Consider the following 26659-nt stretch of genomic DNA (forward strand, 5'->3'; position numbering starts at 1 on the left):
TTTGTAACCCCCTGGACTCTTTGCAACCCCATTTATAAAGGATTAGAGACAAGAGTATATATCTATAATAATATATAACCAAATAGTCATGAAGTTTCCAGTTTTTTGGTTCTGAAGAAAACGTTACAAGACTGAATATTTAACAAGAACTTAATACCAGGCACTGAAATTGACAAAAAGATTAATTACACAGAGATCTAGCTTTCAGGTAATATATAATAGAACACAAGTACATTGAGACCCAAGAATATTCTTGCTTTATAATCTTAGCATCTAAGAGAGCACCTCACTAAAGCTGACTGGCGATTTGGGTTATTACTGAATGAATGAAAGAAAGAAGAAACATATGGATGGATGAACTACTCTAGTTTGTTACTTACATGTCCGAAGGGTATGCTATGGAAAATTTTTTACAGCTCAGAGAGCTTAATGGAAGCCTGAGAATCAGACATTTGTTGGAACAGTGAAATCATAAATCCCATGAAGCATCTCTACTGGGAAAACCGCCATTGAACAGTCTTTGATCAATGCAATTCCCTACTTTCTGCTGCTGATACATTTGGCACTACAGTAAAAATACAAAAACTAATATGTATTATTCCACTTTAATTTATTTTCATATGAGTCCACTCTTTCTTCATCCTTTTTTAGTGGTAAAATACTAATCACTCTCAACCATGAGAAGATAAGCATTAGAAAATAGAGAATTAAATTTCTGATGCTTCATTCCATTAACTGGTTCCAATAGAAATTTCGAGAGCAAAATTTAAAGTGAGTTTCTTGTATACTCACATAATTCAATAATTTATCCTTTTCTTTTTTATTATCATCATTGAGATTGATTTCAAATAATGCTACAGCTAAAGTGTGTATAGAAAAATAGGGACATGTTTTTATTTTTTCACAATTTAGCCTGTGATGCATGAAAGGGCGGAGACACTGCAGACAGAGTTTTTATTTGTGCATGTGTATATGTCCTTAAACAAAACATGGCTCTCTGGATGGGGCACAGTTGAAAGGAAGTATCACATTATTTTTTCTCAATTTCCTTGCATAGTAGAACAAAATGTAAACTATTTGACTTAACCCATCCAAACAAAATTCCATCATCACCATGAAATTTCTCTTCAAAACTGAGCAACACATGAAATATAAGTGGACCTGGGAAAGTTACTTCACATTTCTTTCATGGGTTTTCCTGATAATCATTGCCTGTGTTTTTCCATTTACCCTCAGCTTCGTCGGACACACATTACTGCTTCCATAGATCATCCTACCAGAGGTCACAGATCACACAGAACCTACAGAAACAGGAAATCAAACTTCCTGAGTCCACTACAAAACACAGAAACCTGTTTCCTCTTCACATCTCAAATTGGCAAACCTCTGTCTTAGCAGATTCAGTGTGGAAGCAGTTGTCAGAAAGGCTAGAAGGACTTTATCCCCCAATTTTACTTGAGCTTTCTAGCTTCCAACTACTGAAATGAAAGGAGCAAGGCTATTTATCCTGCTTTCTAGTTTATGGAGTGGAGGCTTTGGGCTTAATGGCCCTACGCACACTTGGACTACAACTGAGGATGAGAACTCCCAGAAGAATGCGACCTCTGCTTCAGTTCCTCCAAACAAAGGACAAAGTCTCCAGGTGCTGCCAACCCCCAAGATCACATCAACTGAAGTGGCCACAGCTCCTGATTCCAGCACTTCTGAAGACAGTCTTCTGAAATCAATACCACTGCCTTCAGAGACAAGTGCATCTCCAGAGGGTGTGAGAAAACAAACTCTCACACTCACAGAGAAGACAGAAGAAGGGATGCTGAAGTTACAAACGCTTGCCCTCCAGACGGAACCTACCCTCAAGTTCAGTCCTAAAGCAGAATCAGTGATTCTTTCCAACTCCACCCTGAAATTTCTTCAGAGCTTTGCCAGAAAGACGAATGAACAAGGCATTTCTCCAAACTCAGTTGGAGGCGTGGGAAATCGATCGCCACGGGAAACGTACCTCAGCAGAGGTGACAGCCCTGGAAGCCAAAGAACCAGCAAACAAAAACCAAGTTTTGAAACAACTAGAGGAAAGTAAGAAAATTCTTTTTTTTCCCCCTTTCTAATGATACGGTTTGTAAGATTGCAAGCTAACAGTTAAATGGTCTCATTTCCAGACAGGATTTTGTGTTCAAGATGAAACCAGATCATATGTCAGTTAGATGAGGGAATTGAGCATTACCTTATCTTAAAAGGAAAAGCTGAACAAATAAAATGCAGCAATTTGTTTTAATTGAAGTGGTCCAAGTTACTAAATAGAGGTACTTTAACTGGAGATGGTCACTAACCCTACAGTGTAACCCTACAGTGACTTGTTAGTTAACTCACATCAAGCATATGCTGTTTGTGCTCAGAATTACATCTACAAGGTGAAAGAAAAAAATGTCAATACGGTTAACGTGTGAACAGATTTAAAAATTGAAACAGCCTGGTGCTGTGGAAATTAAACAGTTATCAAGAACAAACCAAGCAGAGCTGGGTTGGAATCCTGGCTCCCATACTGTCTGGATCCTTGACTTCAGCAAGTCAATTGATGTTCCTGAATCTAAGTTTTTTCATTTGTAAAATACAGATAGGAAATACAGATAAAAATTCCAACTTTGCAGGGTTATCATGCAAGATTTAAATTAATGAAATGTGCTTAGACACATACTTCTCACAGAATGGGTGCTCAACAAATCATATTTTACTAGTACTGTTATACTGAGTTATGCTATTATCATTAATGTGTTGATTAGAGAGGCCAATTTTTCAAATTGATTTTGATTTAAAATTAGAGAAAATTCTATTTGAATTGTTGAAACAAAATAATAAAACAAAGCTTAAAACAGTATCATTAAATAAAACTTTTAAAAGGCCCAAAAAAACAAGAACAAAACACTGAGAAATGCAAGTCAGTGTTCTATTCATTTAATGTTCAAAATTATTTCTATGTTTAGAATACTAGATGTTTAGTATTATGAAATTAAACTTTCAAATACCTTTTGCTTATAATAAAAATTTAAAGACACCAAATAATGCCTTGGAAGCTTGAGTTAAATACCTGACTACATAAACTAATTTAAGTTAATAATAGCAACTTACACCTGCTATATGAAAGGCATTGTGTTAATGGTATAAAGATGTTCTTGATATAAAGATGAGGACACACTGGGAATATAAACCAGTAGATTTGTATTTATTTAATTCCATTTTCACTGTATTTCAAAGGTTATAGAATTTTTTAAATATGGAAGTAAATGTGATTTTAACTAAAAACATTAACTTCGTGGAATGTAGAACATGCCAATGTACTATAAAATAAATACTACAGATTACAAAATGTTCAACTTGGGATGGATATACTTTGTCTATAAGAGACATTTTAACAGATATAAATTAAGCTTTCTCATGTTTATGAACAACAGAATATGGGCTATCAAATAATAGTAAAATGTAAACTATTGAGAGTCATAGTCACTTATAAAATCATCTCTATTCATATTTTGTAATATTCTATGATTTAATTTTTTTAAACAAGTTGTATAGAAACCTTAGGCACTCATAGAAAATGACTTGAACTTTTTAGAGATGTGTGTCAAGAGTTTTCAATAGATTGTAAATACAACCAAAAGAAGAAGGGAACAGTTCTAATTAAAATAGTGCTTAAAGTTTTACATGGCATATAGAAATGGCATACAGTTGTTTCATAATTAGAAGTAGTAATTGATAACTTGATGAATACTAGATACATGCTAATTGTTTTACCCAGAGACCTCACTGTCAAAGCTTATGAACACCTACTTATTTTTATATATTACAAATCATCTGATGATTTTTATATATTGCCTATTATGTGCCTAACATTGTACTGGTCTCTGGGGAAATAGAGAATTTTTAAAATAATTCCTGCTTCCAAGGAATATTTTCTATAAAAAGTAACCACCAACATGTCTCAGATTTTTAAAAATTCACTATATGTTAGGAGGAAACAAGACATTAAAGTTGTGACCTGCTGAGCAGAACTCCATCCGTTGGATTTTCCAATGACAATAATCTTATTTCTGAGGCTTCCCAGGTGGCTCTAGAGGTAAAGAACACTCCTGCCAGTGCAGGAGATGTAAGAAATGTGTTTGATCCCTGGGTCGGGAGAATCCCCTGGAGAAGATAAAGGCAACACACTCCAGTGTTCTTCCCTGGAGAAACCATGGAAAGAGGAGCCTGGCAGAGTACAGTCCATAGGGTTGCACAGAGTCAGACATGATTGAAGCGACTTAGCACACATGTACTTAGAGGGTCTTGAAGAAACTCCAGGAGACAGTGGAGGACTGAGCAACAACAACTTAAGAGTCTACATCCTGAAGTCCTGGAGAGCTGAGGTTCTATTTCATTTTTTTGGCTGAACCATGCAGCATGCAGGATCTCAGTTCCCTGACCAGATCAAACTCTCTGCATTGGGAGCACCGAGTTATATACCACTGACCACCAGGGAGGTCCTGAAGTTCTCTTTTGGTAAACTTTTCATTCGGTCCCAGACTTCTACTCATTAAGCCACGCAATTGATAATGGTATGAGATAAAACTTAGGCCCATCTCTTATGGACACAGTGCTGACGAAAAGAAACCTTAACAAGGTCAAAAGAGATCTTTCACATTTTATTTGATTAACAAACAAAAACAGTAGCAAACACTTTATGGTATTTTCTCTAGTACTATACTGAGGGTGTGTATGTGTGTGTGTGTGTGTGTATGAAAATACATAATTTTCAATCCTTTAAACATCGCCATAATTCTATGAAGAAGATTCTTTTACTATTTCATTATGGAGAGGTTAAGAAACTTAACTAGGGTCACTTAGCTAGTAAATTGCACAGCAAAAATGCAAACCCAGGCTGTCTTCAGAGACAAAGCATTCTATCCCTACATTATACTCCCTCAGCAAACACAGTCTACTATCCCAACTGGAAAAAACAAGTGGCCAGTATATTTCCCCACTTCTGAGGCTTCAGTGACTATTCTTTGCTCCATAACAGAGTCCAGATTTGTTACCCAGATCAGTCACACAATGCCATCTTTGATCTGGCTCTTGCCTATCTCCCCAGCCTCATCTTCTGTCACTTTCTGGCCATTAAAATTTGTAGTTTTCTAGTCCACAGTATATTGTTTGTTAAACCCATCTCTGGTCCCTGTTTGTACTTCTGGCTAGCACAGTCTTATTTTCCTATCACCTACTTCTTTTACACCTAATAATAATATCTCCAGGAAGCCTTCTCAGTCTCAGTCAGGTGGGCTCTCTGACTGTACTTAAACTCTGAATTCTTCTTTTGCCACACTTACAGTAGTGTATTATAATTATATATGTGATCTCCTTGCATTTAGGTACATATTTTCATTGCTAGTAAAATATTTGGTTTCTAATACATACACAATATTTAATGAACTGACTATAAAGTTTATGGATCTATATGTGAATATATAAACAAATCCTTCCTAAAGAATTATTATTTCTGTATAAGAAAATCTGATTGACTGGGGATAAACTCATCTTTAGGTTTTGGGGTTTTTTCCCCTAATACTCTTAGAATTTTATAGTGATTCTACTTAAAAGGAATACTTACATCAATAGAATTTTTCTGGCATATTTTTGTCTCATCTTGTATTTTGTCTCATCTTAGCACCACAGAACTCCTGGCCCCACCAGAGTTGTGGTTTCCTGTCTAGCAGAATGGAGGTTGGTCAGTGACCAAGCACTTTGAAAGAGGCAGGATAAAAAGGAGAAATTAGAATTACTGTATCTATGCAGTGAGCCAATATTTGCTGAGGACTAATATAGGCTACACAGTTCATGGGGTCTTAAAGAGTCAGACATGACTGAGCAACTAACACTTTCAGCTTTCAATACGTCCCCAGCATCGTGCTTGTGCTGAGAGTAAAACAGTGAAAACAAACTCCCACCTGTTCCGCCTCCTGGAACCTGCAGTCCAGGAGGGCGTGGGGAGGAAAAAGAGTGCATCACAAAGACTGATGTGGAGTCAAAATGGTGATCAACATTCTGAATGAAGTTCTTAAGAATATGTAACAGGGTGAGTGGCCTACCCTGAGCACTGTGAGCCTCCCCTGAGAGGATAGTAGGTAAGATGAGATATCGAGAGGCATCGACTGCCTACCTAATAACTTCTCTCACAATCCCAACGCCTGCACCTGTGTACTTGAATCTTCATCTCAGTGAATGGCTAGTTCCATAACTGGAAACCTTTGGTATATCTTTTACATTTTCTCCCCTGGCCTTTATATAATCAATTAAGAAGTCTCAGTGTCCTCTCCAACATCCTTCAAACCCCTAGCCTCTCTCCACTTTTACCATACCATCCCATTCTTACCACCATTACCCACCACCAATCTCTTAACTTATCCGCATTTCCACTCTTGCCTCCACACATGTGAGACCTTTCAAACTTTTTTATGGAATAAATTTGACATAGAACATTGTATGTTTGACACAGAACTCGGCTCCTCTGAGCCCCTCTGTGCCCGGCCACCTGCTCCAACCCAGGTGCTGCCAGGGCCGGGACCAATGCACCCACACTGAATCCTGATTATTTTAAGCTAGCTGTGGAAATGGTTTCCCTTGGCAATGTTTGACTTAGGAGTAGCCATGTGACCAGCTTTTGACCAAAGAGACACCTGGGAAGAACCATGGGGGAGCTCAAGGAAAAACTTCTCTACTCTTGACACTCAAGGTTTCTCTTCTTCCTCTAGACATGCACTCTCTACTGTGATAGCCACTAAGCACAGGTGGCTATTTAAAATTAAATTAGTTAAAATTAAGTGAAATTAAAAATTCAGTTCCTCAGTCATACTACTAGTTACATGGTCAAGCACTCTGTTCACCTGGAGCTAGTGGCTGCCATATGGGACAGTGTAGACACAGAGTATTTGCATTGTTGCAGAAAGTTCTATTGGATAATGCTGTGCCTGGATATTTTCAGTTTGGATTTGATGCTGAAACAGTGGTACCCATCTGAAAAACACTGAAAGGGGCTAGGGATTGCAAGTGAAAATGGAGATATCCTGAGGTTTTGAAAGATTGGCTTCCCTGATAGCTCAGCTGGTAAAGAATCTGCCTGCAATGCGGGAGACCTGGGTTCCATCCCTGGGTTGGGAAGATCTCCTGGAGAAGGGAAAGGCTACCCACTCCAGTATTCTGGTCTGGAGAATTCCACGGACTGTATAGTCCATGGGGTCACAAAGACTCAGACACGACTGAGCGACTTTCACTTCACTTCAAGGCATTTAAACTTTAACTCAGGTTAATGAATTTCATTGAATGTAAGACTTCATATACTGTGATGCATTATCTTATGTATTAATAAGAAAATATGACATTAAAGTTTTTAGATTTATCTCTCAGAGTTTTATTATATATCACTTATGCATCCTTGAAATGAAAATATAAATAAAACTGGTTTAGCTATTTCTAAGGCAGTAACAATACCTACTGTCTGACCAATAGTGACTAAAAGATACCACTGATTTCAAAACGTATTCATGATTTCAGAGATATGTGTCTTAAAAATCGGTGAAACTTGGTATTTTGCTCACATGCTCAAGTTCACTTGGTAGCTCTCCATACCTATAGAATAAAATGCAAAATCCTCACCATGCACACTGGGTCTTGCTCATGACCCCCTGTCTTTATGATCTAAATTTCCACCATGCTCCAAGTTCACTCCACTTCCTTTTCTCCACAAATGGGTTTCCTTCTGGTTACTGACCATGTCAAGTTAATATGTATCTCAAGGAAATTTCCTGTTTGCTCTTGATAGAATGCTGTAACTTCAGTATTTTGAATGATGGATTCCTTTTCTTCATGCAGCTCTAGCATTGATGTCCCTCTCTCAAGCAGACCTTCTCTGACAACCCAATGTCAAATTGCCATCTTATCACCTTTACTTTTTTCTTTAAAGCATTTATTTGAAATTATGAGTTTATTAATATATACATTTGTGTATTTTATATTTTTTCATGTCAAAAATACACCCTGTGATAATAGGAACCTTGCCCTTTTCAATTATTATTCTATTCAACTGCTAACATAAGTGCCATGCACATAGAAAAAGCCAAACAAAACTCTGTGGAATGACTGCTTATTGAATGGATTTGGAGTTTGAAGCAGAGATCAAGACTAGAGGCATAAGTTTGGAAAATATGAGAACTATAAAAATATGGATAATCAATTGAGGAGTTTTCTCTCTCTTTTTTTTTTTTAATGAAAAAGGAAAGGGAGAGAAAGCAGAAGTCAGAGCTGGCCCTGAGAGTTTCCCACTCTTTTGTTGCCATTGTGTTTTATTTTGCATAGAGAATGGCCATAAATATTGTAAAATATTAATGAAAAGGCCAGAAGGGAAAAGTTGAATATGAAACAAGATGAATACTTTATTTGCTGAGTTTACTGGAAACTTGATTTATTTTAGAATTTCATTTGTTTATTCTTTCTATAAGCTATATAACTTGCTTTAAGTACAAACAGGTGGCTCAAGTTAAATAAATTATGATTTCTAGTATGTTTAAGGGCTTTCCTGGTGGCTCAGTCAGTAAAGAATCTGCCTGCAATGCGGGAGACCTGGGTTTGATCCCTGGGTTGGGAAGATCCCTTGGAGGAGGGCATGGCAATCCATACCAGTATTCTTGCCTGGAGAATCCCCATGGACTGGGCAGACTGTGGCCCATGGGGTCACAAAGAGTCAGACACAGCTGAGCTACTAAGCATATCACAGTATGTCTAAAATAATAAATACTACAAGTCTTGTATTAATTAGACCACTTGTAAATAGAAATTTTAAATATAATATAAAAATTTGATGGTTTAACATCACAAAAACTATCTAATTAATTCTATTGCCTATCATAATAAGCATTTTTCTGCTTAATTCTGTAAATTATGAGGTTTTAGATGTGAAAAATCTGGTCAATTAAATTCAGATAACATCTTAGTCCATTCAGGCTGTTATAACAAAATAAAAGACTGGGTGGCTTATAAACAACAGAAATTTATTTCTCAGTTCTGGAAGCTGGAAGCCCAGGAACAGTTGCTAGCATGGTCAATGAGGGCTTTTTTCCAGGTTCCTGAGTTCTCATTTTACCCCCACATGGTAGAAGGGATGAGGGATCTCTCTAGGGCCTCTGTTATAAGGGCACTAATACCTTATACCTAATAACTCCCAAAGCCCCCATCTCTCAATACTATCATAATGGGCATTTGGATGTCAACAAATGGAGTTGGAGGGGGACACAAACATTCAGTCTATAACACGTATTGTTTGCAAAGTTCTTATCAAAGGCCTAGTGGCATCCAAGGGGATTATTCTCACCTGCTATAAATATCTAAAAGGAAACACACCATTTATATCCTTGAGAAATAAATGTATCAACTACATTATTGCCAGTGAAAATACTAAAGTATACTCTGCATCTCAATTTTTTCTTGTTAATCATTTCCTTTTATTTCTTTGATATTTTTACTCACTGAATTGCTGCTGAATATATAAGTACATATTGTATGATACATACCAGATTTTAAGGAGTGCTTATATAATCTAGGTGATGAGATGAGAAGTGTTTGTATACTTTGTTTACTTAAATATGAAATTAATTTAAAAGTGTGTTACTTGGGGGGATGCTAAAAGAGTCAGTTTACAGGAACAACTGATTTAAGTATAGCATTAAGCATCGCAGCATCTATTAGCCTGCCTTTCCTGAGGCTCTGCAGTTTGCACAGTGGGAAAGTCTGACACCTACTGGAGTAGAGTTTACAATATCCCTGAAAACATTCAAGTCACAGGATGGGGAAAAGAAACAACAATAAAATAAAATTAGGAAAATAAAACAAATGTATGAAAAAAAAGTTTAAGATACCTTTAATGATTGCTGCTTATAAAAATGCATATGTTATGCATATCTAATTCAATGTACCTCTTAAAAATGTTCTATTATTGGCTTTAAAACTTGAAAAATAGGTTTGGTCCAAAAGGCAAACTCCATGCACATCCTGGGAAGGGGGCACCCTCAGCTCATTCTCCTAAAATTTTACACTGAAAATTACTATTATTATTATTATTGTATATACACAATAATTTGTGACTCTGAGCATATGTCATTAAAAACTCAATTATATTCACTACATTGTGCCCACCATGGAAGGCAAATCAGTGGTGCCTGACAAAAGACTTTCATTGCAAAGGATGGTATATAAAAGGTTTTTTTTTTTCTTAAAACCTAAGTTAACCAGAAAATTCAAGTATCAGAAATTTCCCATCATCTGAGATTTTCATGATTGCCTCTCAAGATCTGTTTCAAATATTTCTATGATTCTTTTATAAAACTAATACTTCTATCCCAGTTTAAATATTATACAGACTTTAGAAAACGGATGGGCTATATAAAGGTATTACACTAAAATAAAATGAACCACAATTTTTAAAATTTGAAAATAGTCATTTTCTTAACGAGATTATTATCAAGATGGACTTATCTTTTGGACTAACTGCCAAAACTAAATATAAAATGTCTAATGCTTTATTTGTGTGTGATTTACATAATAAGAATCTTTTCACTAAATGTAAATGCTTACTTCCAAGTTCTATTAATATTTCTTTCACATTATATATTTCCTTTGGACTACTTTCTCTTTTGTAACTGGTGCACTACCTATAAATCCTATACAGTCTATGAAATTCTCCAGGTCAGAATACTGGAGTGGGTAGTCTTTACTTTCTCCAGGGGTCTTCCCAACACAGGGATGGAACCCAGGTCTCCTGCATTGCAGACGGATTCTTTACTAGCTGAGCCACAAGGGAAGCCCAATGAAAATAAAGATTCCTATAAAGATTACATAACATTTGGGAAGTATTTAGGTTCATGTCTTCTTGGGACTATAGAGACATCTGGAATATATTTCTTCTGAGAGCTAAACTTCATCATATGCATTGAACCGCAACAATAATAATCTTCTGTATTGACCTGATATACATAAGCATTTACGGTTAAGATGAATTTATCAGGTCATTAGAGAAGAAAAAGGAGCGATCTCTACTAGTGTGAGGCAGAAAACAAAGTGGGAGATTTATACATACATATATACAGCTATATATATATATATATAGAAGTCACTCAGTCGTGTCCGACTCTCTGTGACCCCATGGACTATATATATAGCCCACCAGGCTCCTCCGTCCATGGGATTCTCCAGGCAGGAATACTGGAGTGGGGTTGCCATGTCCTTCTCCAGGGGATCTTCCCGACCCAGGGATAGAACCCGGGTCTCCCACATTGCGGGGCAGACGCTTTACCCTCTGAGCCACCTATATAGGTATCTATCTATTCCCTTCATAAAAATATCCTATTGAACTCTCTGAATAATGTAGTTGTTAGCAGCAGCAGCAACTGTTTTAAATATATTAAGTCATTTAATCTCACAACAATTTGTGAGGTAGGTAACATTATTAAATTTATTGTAAATACACAGTCTCCCCAAGTACAAAACCTTATCCAACTTCCAAGAGAAAATTACATACCATTGGCTAGTTTATGGTGGGAATTTTGCTGATTGACTTTGATTTCTAGTGTATAGTCTCAGGAATTGGTATTTTCATGGTATTGTGTCAATTCAAATCACAGGGTATGAATATAAACATTTAAACATTGTCTTCTATGAACAGGATGACAAGCAATTTATTAATCTGAATTTTAAGGACTAGTATAAATACATTACATTAATCTTTTTAGATCGGTGTTTTCTATTTCTTAAGAAAAATACTTGTCATGGTCATTATTTAAACAAATCCTTTGTTGCTTCGGTCCACTCTCAATTCAGGATAAGAACGGATGTGTGTGGGCCATGGTTTGGTCAGTTTGCACAGCAAACGGCAGTGACCAACTCATGGAATTTTTAATTTAGTGTTTTCACTGGCTCCTTGGAATACTGGATTTCTAAAATGTTTCAAAATAGAACGATTGTTTATTTACAGTGCTTTTCTGAGTTCATTAACCACAAGACTTCAAGTTTTCTGAATAAAAATAGAATCTTCTTCTATCATTACTTTTTTAAGTTCTAAATAGCCAAAGATGTCTGCTTTTCCCTCAAACAAATCTTTTACCTATTAACTTGGAAAATCCGAAGGATCAATACAAGCCCTTCTCAGTACATGTTGCTGCACAAAAGCAAGTGTTATTGCCCTTAAAGAGAATCCCAAATGCAGTCTGCTGTTTGGAGGGTTAGGACCCCACGGAAAGCTCAACACTTCAAAGAAACTGCTCTCTGTTTGCCATAATCAGTCTGGAAAGGTACAAAAGAGGTCTAGATTTAAGCAAAATGCTTGTCTGGGATCATTACATTGCTTTTAAACTTGCCTGTCACCATTTCACCATGCTGAATTTTCTATTTTAAAACTTATATTTTCAAATTATTCGGTTTTAAAATTATATTTACATATTTAATATCCCTTAATGAGCTTATTTCATTGGTAGCATAAACCTAATTATGAGTCACATCAGGGACTCTTTGGCTGTGGATAGTCCTCCCAATTTACACTGGATCAAAGATTGCTGGGCCATGAGCAATCTACTGATCTGCTCTTTGGCCTACTACACTATTTTAGTCATGAAATGGTTTTACTATTTAGAGTTTTAAACAATCACTTGCAGGTGATGCTGATTTACTCTCACAAACAATATCTAACTATCTTTCTATCATCTTTTTTTCCCCAAAACCCAGGTTACATAGTGACAGTGGTACTTTTTCCTGCCTCATACTGTCCCCTCCATAATCATTCAGCCAATGCTTACATGACAGTTTAACTGGGCTTCAGCTGAAGTTAATCATTCCCTGTAATTAGGATAATCAGTGGATTTGCATGAAAAATCTATTTTTAAAATATCCCTTTATTGTAGTCTTTAATTTTAAAATTTTTGTTACCTGTTTTTGGCAGTTCTTTGTTTCACATTATTTTTCCAAGTATCACCACACTTGAACAAAATTTGCTAATGTGTCTTTTTATGTCTTTACAGAACTGAATTGTCAAACTTCTCATTCAAAAGAACCTTGCACAATAAGCTGTATAATGCTCAATTTTTCTGCCTTAGACAGATGAATGACTGAGTCAGCTTTATTTGTAAAAGACCTAAATATTTCAAAGCAGATATTTAGTGACTCTGGGGAAAAATGTGTTCCTTCTTTGGTTTTTAACATTTAGGTTGATTGTTGTATTAATTTAATAATAATAATTATTATTATTATTTTAAGGAGCATAGATTTCTTATATTCTAGTGATTTTGTGACATACATCTCATACTGATTTGAACTCATTTGTTGCTGTTCAGTTGCTCAGTTGTGTCCAACTCTTTGCAACCCCATGGACTGCAGCACGCCAGGCTTCCCTGTCCTTCACTATCTCCTGGAGTTTGCTCAAACTCATGTCTGTTGAGTCAGTGATGCCATCCAACCGTCTCATCTTTTGTTTTCTCCTTCTCCTCCTGCTCTCGATCTTTCCCAGCACCAGGGTTTTTTCCAATGAGTTGGCTCTTTGCACCAGGTGGCCAAAGTACTGGAGCTTCAGCATCATTCCTGCCAATGAATATTCAGGGTTGATTTCCTTTGGGGTTGACCAGTTTGATCTCCTTCAATCCAAAGAACTCCAAGCATCTCAGAAGTATCAATTCTTCAGCACTCAGCCTTCTTTATGGTCCAAATCTCATATCTGTACATGACTACCAGAAAAACTTTGATTCTACAGACTTTTGTTGGCACAGTGATGTCTCTGCTTTTTAATATGCTGTCTAGGTTTGTCATAGTTTTCCTTCCAAGGAGCAACCATCTCCTAATTTCGTGGCTGCCGTCACTGTCCACAGTGATTTTGAAGCTCAAGAAAATAAAGTCTGTCACTGTTTCCACTTTTTCACCATCTATTCACCATGAAGTGATGAGAGCAGATGCCATGATCTTAGTTTTTTGAATGTTGATTTTAAGCCAGATTTTTCACTGTCCTTTTTCACCCTCATCAAGAGGCTCTTTTGTTCATTTGATGTTACAGTCATGAGCTTTGCTACTATACTTTGTAAATCATTCTGCCTCTACCTTCAAGAAACATAGTCTCAGTTACAAGTGAGCAGGAATACATATCTTATTATATTTATATATAGGGGAAAATGATAGAAATAGAAACCTAAGAATGAAAAAAATCATATAATCCAATCATTCGATTAATCTATAGTTATTAAGTGGAGAAGGCAATGGCACCCCACTCCAGTACTCTTGCCTGGAAAATCCCATGGACGGAGGAGCCTGGTAGGCTGCAGTCCATGGGGTTGCGAAGAATCTGACACGACTGAGCGACTTCACTTTCATTTTTCACTTTCATGCATTGGAGAAGGAAATGGCAACCCACTCCAGTGTTCTTGCCTGGAGAGTCCCAGGGATGGGGGAGCCTGATGGGCTGCCGTCTATGGGGTTGCACAGAGTCGGACACTACTAAAGTGACTTAGCTTAGCATAGCATAGCATAGCATAGCATAGCATAGTTATTAAGAACTTTCTTACAGTTTAGTATAGGATCTCTCTTATAATAAAATAACTGGTATTACAACCAGAAATGAGGCTGATTTTTGTTTTCCCAAATGGTATCTATATATTCCAAAAGTTTCATTCTGTTAAAAATTAGAAAAATAATTTTTCAGATATTACAAGCACAGTAAAAATATTTTCCAGACTTCTGCCTATAGCAACTAAGTTTCATCCATTTACATTAGATAATTTTCTTTCTCATATGATTTGTTTAATAAATTATTTTTATAAAATTGCAAATAATTTTTTTGTGTCTATACTCATTTAACTGTTAACATTTAACTCTCTCTCCATTCTCCTACAACTTAATTTGTAACATTAATATATATCTTCAATTTAAGATTCCTTGAGGTGTGGAATATCTTTAAATATCATTTTGGATGGCTTCTGCCAGAATGTCAACTAAAAATAGGTACTTTAATAAGGGCCATTTTTGTCTGATCATTGCATTTTTGGCAAATAACCTACTTTAATGTTGTTACAGTTTCTCATCCTCCTTGGAGAATGGTCAAGTCATATTCCTCTATTATCTTATATGTTGAAGAGAGTAAGCATACATGCATGGATAGAAACAAAGTTTTTTAGAAATGGGCTTGAGAAAAGTTATAGGTACAATATGGTCTAATTGATAAGACATGGGTCAGCACCGCAATTCAACTGAATCTTTCAGTAAGGCAAGATTTATTTTTATGTTATTCTTAAAGCAGACTTAAAATTGTGTGATATTTGATAAAAAATCGATTTATTTTTTAGTTTTATGTAAGAAAAGAGCATCACATGGTATTATTTCTGTAATTTGCTTGCATCACACAAGTTTAAGTATTGATGAATAAATCTATGTATAAATATTTCAGAATGTATTTCACCATTCTGTGGTAAATGGACATTGAAACTACTTTTAAGCTTTGATAATTATGAATAATACTGCTATAAATACTCAGATACATGATTCCTGGCACATATGTGCCATGGTTTCTCTAAAGTATATATCTAACCACTGGATCAGAGGATTCAAAGTTCATTTTTACATGATATTAACACATTGGTTTTCAAAGTGGTTGTACCACTTTATAATTCCACCAGTAGTATGTGTGAGAGTCCAATTCTCTATCTCCTCTGAACACATGAGACTGTCAAATCCTCAGTGTTTGCTTTTTGGAGGTATAAAGCATTATTCCATTATGATCTTAATTTGCATTTTCTTGATGTTGACAAGACTGACCTTTTTACATGTATATCTTTTGGTTGGGGCATTCAACCCATTTACGTTTAAGGTAATTACTGATAAGTATGATCCCGTTGCCATTTACTTTATTGTTTTGGGTTCGAGTTTATACACCGTTTTTGTGTCTCCTATCTAGAGAATATCCTTTAGTATTTGTTGGAGAGCTGGTTTGGTGGTGCAGAATTCTCTCAGCTTTTGCTTGTCTGAGAAGCTTTTGATTTCTCCTTCATACTTGAATGAGATCCTTGCTGGGTACAATAATCTGGGCTGTAGGTTATTTTCTTCCATCATTTTAAGTATGTCTTGCCATTCCCTCCTGGCTTGAAGAGTTTCTGTTGAAAGATCAACTGTTATCCTTATGGGAATTCCCTTGTGTGTTATTTGTTGTTTTTCCCTTGCTGCTTTTAATATTTGTTCTTTGTGTTTGATCTTTGTTAATTTGATTAATATGTGTCTTGGGGTGTTTCGCCTTGGGTTTATCCTGTTTGGGACTCTCTGGGTTTCTTGGACTTGGGTGATTATTTCCTTCCCCATTTTAGGGAAGTTTTCCACTATTATCTCCTCAAGTATTTTCTCCTGGTCTTTCTTTTTGTCTTCTTCTTCTGGAACCCCTATGATTCGAATGTTGTAGCGTTTAATATTGTCCTGGAGGTCTCTGAGATTGTCCTCATTTCTTTTAATTCGTTTTTCTTTTATCCTCTCTGATTCATTTATTTCTACCATTCTATCTTCTAATTCACTAATCCTATCTTCTGCTTCTGTTATTCTACTATTTGTTGGCTCCAGAGTGTTTTTAATTTCATTTATTGCATTATTCATTATATATTGACTCTTTTTTATTTCTTCTAGGTCCTTGTTAAACCTTTCTTGCATCTTCTCAATCCTTGTCTCCAGGCTATTTATCTGTGATTCCATTTTAGTTTCAAGATTTTGGATCAATTTCACTATCATTATTCGGAATTCTTTTTTTTTTTTTTTTTCTTATATTTTCTAGTTCTAGTGGCAGTTTTATTTTAATTATAATTGCTGCTTTATTATGTTTACAAAATGACTTTTAATTTTTTAACTTTTGTAATCTCCTCACTCAGAATTAATATCTGTGTTATTTATTTCCCAGTTAAGTTCTATAGTTTAATATGAAATTTTTGTTAGAAAAGTTTTGTGTTAAACATGTACATGTTATTAATATTGTTTGTGACAATCTCTCAATCTCTCAGTAATTATTTTATTTATTTATTTTTTTTTGCAGTCTTTTTTTTTGGGGGGGGGATGAAATGTCCTATAGCTATCAATTAGGTCTAACTGGTCTATTGTATCGTTTAAAGTTTGTGTTTCCTTGTTAATTTTCTGTTTAGTTGATCTATCCATAGGTGTGAGTGGGGTATTAAAGTCTCCCACTATTATTGTGTTACTGTTAATTTCTCGTTTCATACTTGTTAGCATTTGTCTTACATATTGTGGTGCTCCCGTGTTGGGTGCATATATATTTATAATTGTTATATCTTCTTCTTGGATTGATCCTTTGATCATTATGTAGTGACCTTCTTTGTCTCTTTTCACAGCCTTTGTTTTAAAGTCTATTTTATCTGATATGAGTATTGCTACTCCTGCTTTCTTTTGGTCCCTATTTGCATGGAAAATCTTTTTCCAGCCCTTCACTTTCAGTCTGTATGTGTCCCCTGTTTTGAGGTGGGTCTCTTGTAGACAACATATGTAGGGGTCTTGTTTTTGTATCCATTCAGCCAGTCTTTGTCTTTTGGTTGGGGCATTCAACCCATTTACGTTTAAGGTAATTACTGATAAGTATGATCCCGTTGCCATTTACTTTATTGTTTTGGGTTCGAGTTTATACACCGTTTTTGTGTTTCCTGTCTAGAGAATATCCTTTAGTATTTGTTGGAGAGCTGGTTTGGTGGTGCAGAATTCTCTCAGCTTTTGCTTGTCTGAAAAGCTTTTGATTTCTCCTTCATACTTGAATGAGATCCTTGCTGGGTACAATAATCTGGGCTGTAGGTTATTTTCTTTCATCATTTTAAGTATGTCTTGCCATTCCCTCCTGGCTTGAAGAGTTTCTGTTGAAAGATCAACTGTTATCCTTATGGGAATTCCCTTGTGTGTTATTTGTTGTTTTTCCCTTGCTGCTTTTAATATTTGTTCTTTGTGTTTGATCTTTGTTAATTTGATTAATATGTGTCTTGGGGTGTTTCTCCTTGGGTTTATCCTGTTTGGGACTCTCTGGGTTTCTTGGACTTGGGTGATTATTTCCTTCCCCATTTTAGGGAAGTTTTCCACTATTATCTCCTCAAGTATTTTCTCCTGGTCTTTCTTTTTGTCTTCTTCTTCTGGAACCCCTATGATTCGAATGTTGTAGCATTTAATATTGTCCTGGAGGTCTCTGAGATTGTCCTCATTTTACATGTATAATAGACATTAGTATTTCTTTGTATAAAATGTTTGTTCAAGTAGTTTATCCATTTTTCAGTGTTCTATTTTTTGTCTTTATATTACTTATTGGTAGGAATTTGTTACATTTTTTGGATGTAATTTTTTTTTTGTCTTTGCCAAATATTTTCTTCTAATCCACAGTCTCTCTTTTTAGATTACTTCTGGTGCTTTCACACGAATAGAAATTTTAAATTTTTATATATTTAAGTATTTTAGTTAGTACAAAGAAAAACAAGAGGGTTGTTTTTGTACTTTAACCTTATATGTTACAAGATGGCTAAATTCACTCATTACCTCCAGAATTTTTTTGTAAACACATCACAATCTTCCACATAAAACATGTTTTCTGCAGGTAAATATAATTTACTTATTTTCAGTCTACGTGTCTTTCTCTTTCCTATCTTATTATATTAGAAGAGGTTCCCAAGTAGTGAAGATATTTGTCTATGCTTTCAAGAGGTTTAGAGTTTTAGCTCTTCCTTTGAGAGCTTTAACCTGTTATTTGGTTAATTTTCATATCTGGTTTAAGATAGCAGTTCAACTTCATTTGTTGACATGTGGCTATCCATTTGTCTGGTCTTGAAAAGAGTATTCTTTTCTCCTTTAAAGTGCTCAGCACTCTTGACAAAAATCAACAGAATATAAACGTAAAGGTTTATTTCTGGACTCTAACTTCGATCCATTGATCTCTTATCTATATCCTATTAATTAAGCTAAATGCAAGTCTTAGTTAATGTAGTTTTGTAGTATGCTTTGAAATTGGATAGGGTAAGTACAGAGTGCTCTATTTCCACCACCACCCCCCACCCCCCGCCCCCAGTATGCTTTGGCTATCCTGAGTTACTTGCATTTCCCATATGAATTTTAAGCTTTAAATTTCTGCAAAAAAGCCATGTGGGATTTTGATCAAGATTGTGTTTAAGAGACAGGATGGCAATACTCACCAAATTGATCTAACAATGTTAAGTTTTCTAATCGGTAAATACTTTTCATTTATTTAGGTCACCTTTAAGTTCTTTCCATGATATTTTGTAATTTTTGTAATTCCTTTGTTAAATGTTTCATGAGGTTATGATTATCTTGATACTAATGTGAATGGAATTGCTCTCTTAGTTTCATTTTTTGAATAGTTTCTAATGCATAGAAACAAAACTATTTCTCATATATTGCAAACTTGCTGTATTTGCATATTAGCTCTAGTAGTGTTTTAGTGGACTCAGAATTTCCTACATGCAAGAAATATGCAAATATAAGTTTTACTTCTTCCTTTTTAGTATGGATCCATTTTTTTTTTACTCTTCCCCAGTTACCCTGAATAAAACCTCCAGTAAAATGTTAAAAGTTCCATCTTAATGGCTCACTGTCATTTCCTTTAAGAGCCTCATATAAGTGCTTAGCCGTAAGTCCAAACTTGGGAATCCCAATATGACAAAACCCAGCCATTCCCCAGAATCCACACAATATCCATCTGATAGTGAGAACAGCTACTCTAGGTAATACTTTCCTTCTATTTGCAGTAAATTTGTTTGCCCTTTTGATAATTCAAATCAAATAATTAAAATTGGTTGAAAATGTATGCTTTTATATTCCTGGTCTACCAAAAAGTTTAAAGTGAGGATTATATTTTGGTCTGAAGCTTCCTTAATTTTACTAGCAATTAGTATATCATCCACATATTGGATTAAAACTCCATTAATTGGAGATCCCTGAATTCCTTGGCTAAGGTTTCCCCCAAAATAGGCGGCAGCAGGGAGGGGCATGCTAAAATCCTTGTGGCAATACCATCCAAAAAATATTGCTTTATATTAGTCTCTGGATCATCCCATTCACAGGCAAACAATTCTTGGGACTCAGGGATATGTAGTAAAAAGCATCTTTTAAATCCAGAACTATAAACCAGCAGTAGGCTCTAGATAAAGTTGTTCACAAAGCGTATGTATTTGGCACCACAGGATATATATCCTCTATAGTTTGGTTAATGGCTTTCAAATGTACAAAAATGATAATCTCTGACCCTTAGCTTTTGTTATTTATTTATTGGCCATGTCACATGGCTTGTAGGCTCTTAGTTCCCTGACCAGGTATTGAACCTGGATCACAGGGCTTCCCTTGTAGCTCAGCTGGTAAAGAATCCATTTGCAGTGCAGGAGACCTTGGTTCTATCCCTGGGTTGGGAAGATCCCCTGGAGAAGGGAAAGGCTATCCACTCCAGTATTCTAGCCTGGAGAATTCCATGGATTGCAAAAAGCTGGACATGACTCAACGACTTTCACTTTCACTTTCTTTCACAGATCACAGCAGTGAAAGCCTGGAGTCCTAACCAGAAGCCCGCTAGGGATCCTTCTCTGAGTTTTTGTACAAGCAGGATTGGAGGGTTATGTGGGGGTTAAGAAAGTCAGATTACTTTGCATATAAGAAATGGGGCTATCAAAGGCTTTATACTTTCCTCCACATGCTTCTTTTAAAGGGTATTTCTTTGAATTTGGAGTCCTGGCACCTGGAGGAATTTTTACTACTATTGGGTCAGCCGTCTTAGTTCTTACTGCCCTCCTGTCATCCCAAACATCTAGACTTTCCTTCCTGAAATTTTTCAGGTTGGTGTTTTTCTCCCTATTAGAACAGTTTGGAGAGTTTCATCTTTTTAGGATCATCTCAGTAGGACAGCATTTTATTTATCAAATTATATGAGCTTCCCTGGTAGCTCTGTTGGTAAAGAATCTGCCTGCAATGCAGGAGTCCTGGGTTCAGTCCTTGGATCGGGAAGATCCCCTGGAGGAGGGAATGGCAAACCAGTCAAGTATTCTTGCCTGGAAAATCTCATGGACAGAGGAGCTTTGTGGGTTATAGCCCATGGGGTCACAAGAGTCAGACACGACTTAGGGACTAAACCACTACCATCATAGATCAAAAGTAGAAAACAGTGAGTGACATATACAAATCCCCTGGGGTAGACCTTGGTCATCCAGACCTGTGGGAACTTGTCTCGAGGGATATTGCCCTGCCTGAGGCAGAGGAGCCCCTGGACTAAATTATGTACTCTGGTGAGTACAGGGAAGGGAGACCAATCCCTTTTGATGATCCAGAAAGAAGGGTACAAGGCCAGAGCTGGACATGCAGCTCTAGGATGGTTGGTGAAAACCTCAGGGGCACTTGCAGAGATTCCTCCCTTCATATAGGGAGAGAGCTACTGGAAACTCCACAGGAGGAGTCAAGGCCATCATTAGGCTCTGACTCAGGCAAGACAGGCATTTTCTGAAGGTTTTCCCTCTGAATCAGAATTTCACATCTCTTTTGCAAATCCTTGAAGTGAAGTGAAGTGAAGTGAATGAAAGTCCCTCAGTCGTGTCCGACTCTTTGCAACCCCATAGACTGTACCTGCCAGGGTCCTCTGTCCATGGGATTCTCCATGCAAGAATACTGGAATGGGTTGCCATTTCCTTCTTCTTCTATAAATACCCAGTTTGGTTTTGCTGCTGAAAAATGTATTTAATAACTTGGAAAAACCAGTTGAAGTGAAATATGTGACCCCATTGCTTGCACATGCCTATTCTTAATCTGAGGAACGTGGATAACCACAGTGCAAGGCAGAGATGATGGTATAACAGCCAGGAGTCCTCCATCACTGGAGGAAAAATAAGCCCTTTAGTGAAACTGAGCTCTGCAGTTCGCTGATAAGATTTCCTCCATAGTAGTGCTCAAAATAGTTTGCTTGTTAGCTAGCAAAAATACCAAGAGCCTAGAAAGGCCTTTCCTCACATTCATGGGGTGGGTCACGTGTCAACCAGCAGAAACTCAAGGTCTGGGTGATGCAACGTTGGCTGTACCCTTGAGTTTACAGGAGATGAAGGAAGGCACCAATCTGGGGTTCAAAGCACACTTTTTCCTTTATAGGAAGTACCTGAGCACAGTAGAGCCCTGCCCTCCTCACCATCTCTTCACCTTAATGCTGGTTCTGAGGGTTAGCCCACCCCTCCAAGAATGAAGGTTTAGAAAGAGAGAGAGAGAGCACCTGTGTGGGCACGCAACCCCTACATCAAAGCTCTGTCATTATCCTAAGTTTTAAACCCAAGAGCTGGGAATGGATTGCAAATGGACTGTTACTCCCCTCAAAAAGAAGAAGGAAATGAAACAGCCTCAATAGGCATGAGAGAGAAAGTAAGAACCTTAGGATTTAGAAACCAGTTCCTAGTTTTGTTTGGTTTCTGAAAAGAAACAAGCCAACGTAGCAGTGACTTGGCTATATGAAGTCCCCGAGACACCACTGAAGAGAATGACAATCTCAAAAATGACCAGCTCAGATGTGAGGACTCATTCAGGGAACACTGGAAAGCTTTCCATTAGAGATGGTTGTCAGAAGTATAGCCCAGGCTCTGCCTCACTCAACACCTTGAAAGCTTACCTGATGAGAAGGGTAGAAGAGGTGACCATATCACCCTGAAGAAAGTGAAGTGAGGAGGCTGCCTGAGATTCAAAGCTGAATTTGACAGAGGATACAGGTTGAGACAGTGAAGGCCAGGGAAGCCTGGGATGCTGCAGTGCATGGGGTTGCAAAGAGTTGGACACAACTGAACAACTAAACAGTTCGAAATAATCAAGTGCTCACTTCTTCCAGAGCATGTTGGGGTTTAATCTTCCTAGTAGAAAATCAAAGCATTTTACCTCCCCAGCAGAGACCACAGACAAGCGAATCAAGACATCTGGGCAATTTCCAGGTAGAAAGCATTCACCTCAAAGCTGCCTCCACATTCTAGCCCGTGGCATTGAGCACCACCACCAATGTTTGTTCCTACTGGCAGTTTCCTTTCTTACACACATATGTTGTTGTTTGTCACTGAAGTATGTCTGATGTTTTGCAACTCCCAAGACCATAGCCCTCCAGACTCCTCTGTCCATGGGATTTTTCAGGCAAGAATACTGTAGTGCGTAGCCATTTCCTTCTCCAGGGCATCTTCCTGACCCAGGGATGGAATCTGTGTTTACTGCATTGGCAGGCTGATTCTCTACTGCTCAGCCACCAGGGAAGCCCTGCATACATATACACACACACCCTTAAAAGCAGTTTAATGCCTGCTAGCTTGGCTCATACAAAAGAAGGTTAAAATTCTCAGTGAGGAAAAAGCAAAATGTATTCAATTGTATAAAGGCTTCTTCCCTTTCAACAAACAGGGATAAAGCAAATTTCCTCCCATTTTTCCTCTTTTACAAAGGAAGTCTAATTGTAAGCTGCTGCTGCTAAGTCGCTTCAGTCGTGTCCGACTCTGTGTGACGCCACAGACGGCAGCCCACCAGGATCCCCCATCCCTGGGATGCTCCAGGCAAGAATACTGGAGTGGGCTGCCATTTCCTTCTCCAGTGCATGAAAGTGGAAAGTCAAAGTGAAGACACTCAGTCGTGTCCAACTCCTAGCGACCTCATGGACTGCAGCCTACCAGGCTCCTCCATCCATGGGATTTTCCAGGCAAGAGTACTGGAGTGGGGTGCCCAAGAGAGTGTTATAATTCAAAGACCATTCTCTGGCATTTTCCTCCAACTCCAGCTGATATTAGAGCTATGCTGTGTAACAAAAGAAAGCCATTTGTTGTTGTTGTTGTTTTTCATAACTTCAGTATACCATAAATATAGCAGGAAGTTTTATATAGAAATTGCAAGAACATGTTACCATTTAAAGAATAAAAGCACATAATTGAAAGAGCCATGTTATAAGAAAGGACAGGTACAAACTTACTGATAGAGTTCTGTAACCAAATGATCCTTAGATATCTCCATTAAAAAGTGTCTCCATCTTTGAGATAATTTAACCTTCTAGACCAGCCACTCTTAGATGTGTTTAATACTACTTAACTGCTACTTTCAATGAGCTTACTAAGCATCCTCTTAAAGTTTTATTTGTGTTTTGGAAGGTTTTTTTTTTTGCTTTGTTTTATACCTGGCTAAATGTAGGCCAAGTTGACTATCATATTTATTATTTAAACTGCAAATAATTATACAAAATTCTTTTTTCCTGTTACTACTTTAACTATCTCAACCTTCCTTAAATTCCTATTTGTCTAATAACTGTCTCACCTGTTTTAATCTCTTTCGTTAACTCACTCTAAAGTTACATGGGTGTCTTATTTCATGCTGACCAACTTGGAAATAGATGATTTTTCTTCTAGCTCCCATTTTACTAATTTTACTTCATGTATTTCCCATTTATTTTTCCTATGCTTACTCCTTAGGCTGATTGGTATGATCACATACTTCTTTTCTTTTCCCATTAAATTTGCAAGTAAATGGTTGAGGTACCCCATTTTGGAAGTTTCCCCCCTATACCTCAGAAGACCAGAGGGAAATGATACCAAGGAAGTGTCTTAGGTGGAAAATTCCTCTAACCCAGGCACAGACTTTGTTCTTCTGGAGTGGGCAGTTTTCCTGATTTACATTCCCTCATTTCTTCTTTATGCTCTCACACAACAGAGTAATCAGGGCTGGTTCCATTAAGAACACACATCTATACCTCCAGGCAATCATATAGGCATGAGCGAAAGACCAACCCCAGCGGAAAGCAAAATTTCTAGTCAGAGAGCGATGTCTTCTCCTGAATCAGAGGACCCTCATTAATATCAGGTGTAAGGACTTCTTACGGGTCCAGTGGGTAAGACACTATCTTCCAATGCAGAGGATGCAGGTTTGATCCCTGGTCAGGGAAGACTCCACATGCCTTCTGGCAACTAAGCCCTTTTGCCAGAATTACTGAGCCTGCACTCTAAAGCCTGTGAGCTGCAAGGGAGACAGGACACAGCCAAAATTAAAATAGATAAATAAAAAAAAAATTTTAATATTTCAAATTTAATACTTTTCTGCGGTCATTCCAAGAGCCAATGGCTATTAACCAAGCCTAACAAAATAGACACAGACAAGCATGGACAAAGAAATCCAAAAGCCTGGGACCCAATCCTTTGAGTACCTCAGCAGCTGTAAGCTTTTATTCCCACCCTACCTTGTGGAAGTGTTTGTCCCTCCATCCTGTCCAGCTCTGTGGACTGTAACTCATTAGGCTCCTCTAATCCAGGCCAGAATACTGGAGTGGGTTTTCATTCTCTTCTCCAGGGGATCTTCCCGACCCATGGATTGAACCACGGTCTCCTGAATGGCAGGCAGATTCTTTACTGTCTGAGCCACCAGGGAAGCCACACCACCCTCGCTTAGGGTGGGAATCTAACAATCCTGAGAAGATTTCAGTACAATTTCAGCACAGGCACTTTTTAACAAGGTTACTCACCCGAAAGACGTGTGATCCTGGAGCAGTTTCTTCTCTCAAAAGTGAAAGCAGCACCAAGGAGCCTGGAGAGCAGCAGCAGGATACGGGAACGTGACTGCTGACCCCTAGACAAGTTTGGTCTGGATGGCCACTTAGGGTCAGTGGCAAGGGTCCACGTGCTGCCAGGGGCCACAGTGCCCCTGGTGCCTTTGGCAGACAGTCACAAGATTTCTGTCCCTTAGTGTCACCAAAATCTTTACCTAGCAAGGGCTCCCTGCCCACTGCACACAGAAGCCAATACCAAGGTACCAGCTTTTGAGAAGATAGAAGTGTATTGCAAGGTTGACTGGCTGTCTCTTGCATCCAGGGCTCAGGATGAAATTTGGGGGATTAGGGAAATTTTAAACTTGGAACCTTATTGGCTAGTCTTGAACCTGATTGGGTTAGTCCATATAAGCTCTCCCTGCTTCTGGAAGCCAGATTTTCCTGATTGAAGAACTCATTTCTTGAAAGCCTCAAGTAGCAACATTTCTGTCCTATTGAGTTCCACAAACCAAAGATTCTTGATCCTGCAGTTATTCTGGAGATAAGGGTTCCTGTCTTGCACATGCCCAGTGCTGTCTCTGTGAAATAACTCAAGGTTTCATTAACCAACAGTCTACTCAAGGACGCAAGACCCCTTTAAGCTGGTGCTATTTCCATTTGATTAATCGATACATTTAAGAATACGAAACTAGGTAAAGCTGGTCAATATTTTACCTGCTGTTTAAAATTTAATAAGCTTAATGTTATTTTTGCTATTGTAACTATAACTGATCTTAGCCATATGTCTAAACTTTTTATTAATTATAAAAATGTTTATATTAATCTTCACTGAACTGCTAAACTCATTTATTATAACCATTTAAATTGACTGTATTTTCTTCATTCACAATCATATCACTTGTGGCTAATAACAATTTTTCTTCTCTTTTGAACCTTACACCATTCATTTGCTTACATTTGTCTTACTGCATATTGTTCAATAGATCTAGGTCTGAGTCACTATCTCAGTCTAATATTGATAATTTGCATAAGGGCAATCTTGGATTTTGACTTAGCTTATAGCTGAACAGT

At 37.3% G+C, this 26659-nt stretch overlaps 1 protein-coding gene across 2 annotated transcripts in view; it reads left to right on the forward strand.

Moving 5' to 3' along the window:
- Window positions 1-1365: 1365 nt before the first annotated feature.
- MMRN1 (multimerin 1) overlaps window positions 1366-26659 on the forward strand; it is a 76949-nt gene continuing 51655 nt past the window's right edge. For both annotated transcript variants that reach the window (XM_086406506.1, XM_086406507.1), the window contains exon 1: window positions 1366-2073. In XM_086406506.1, the coding sequence (XP_086262632.1) occupies window positions 1484-2073 (590 nt within the window). In that variant the 5' untranslated portion in view covers window positions 1366-1483. The remainder of the gene's footprint in view (window positions 2074-26659) is intronic.

This window comes from Bos grunniens, chromosome 6 (genome assembly GCF_055505025.1).
Source record: "Bos grunniens cultivar Pamir isolate PY7600 chromosome 6, Bosgru_T2T1.0, whole genome shotgun sequence".
Lineage (NCBI taxonomy): Eukaryota > Metazoa > Chordata > Mammalia > Artiodactyla > Bovidae > Bos > Bos grunniens.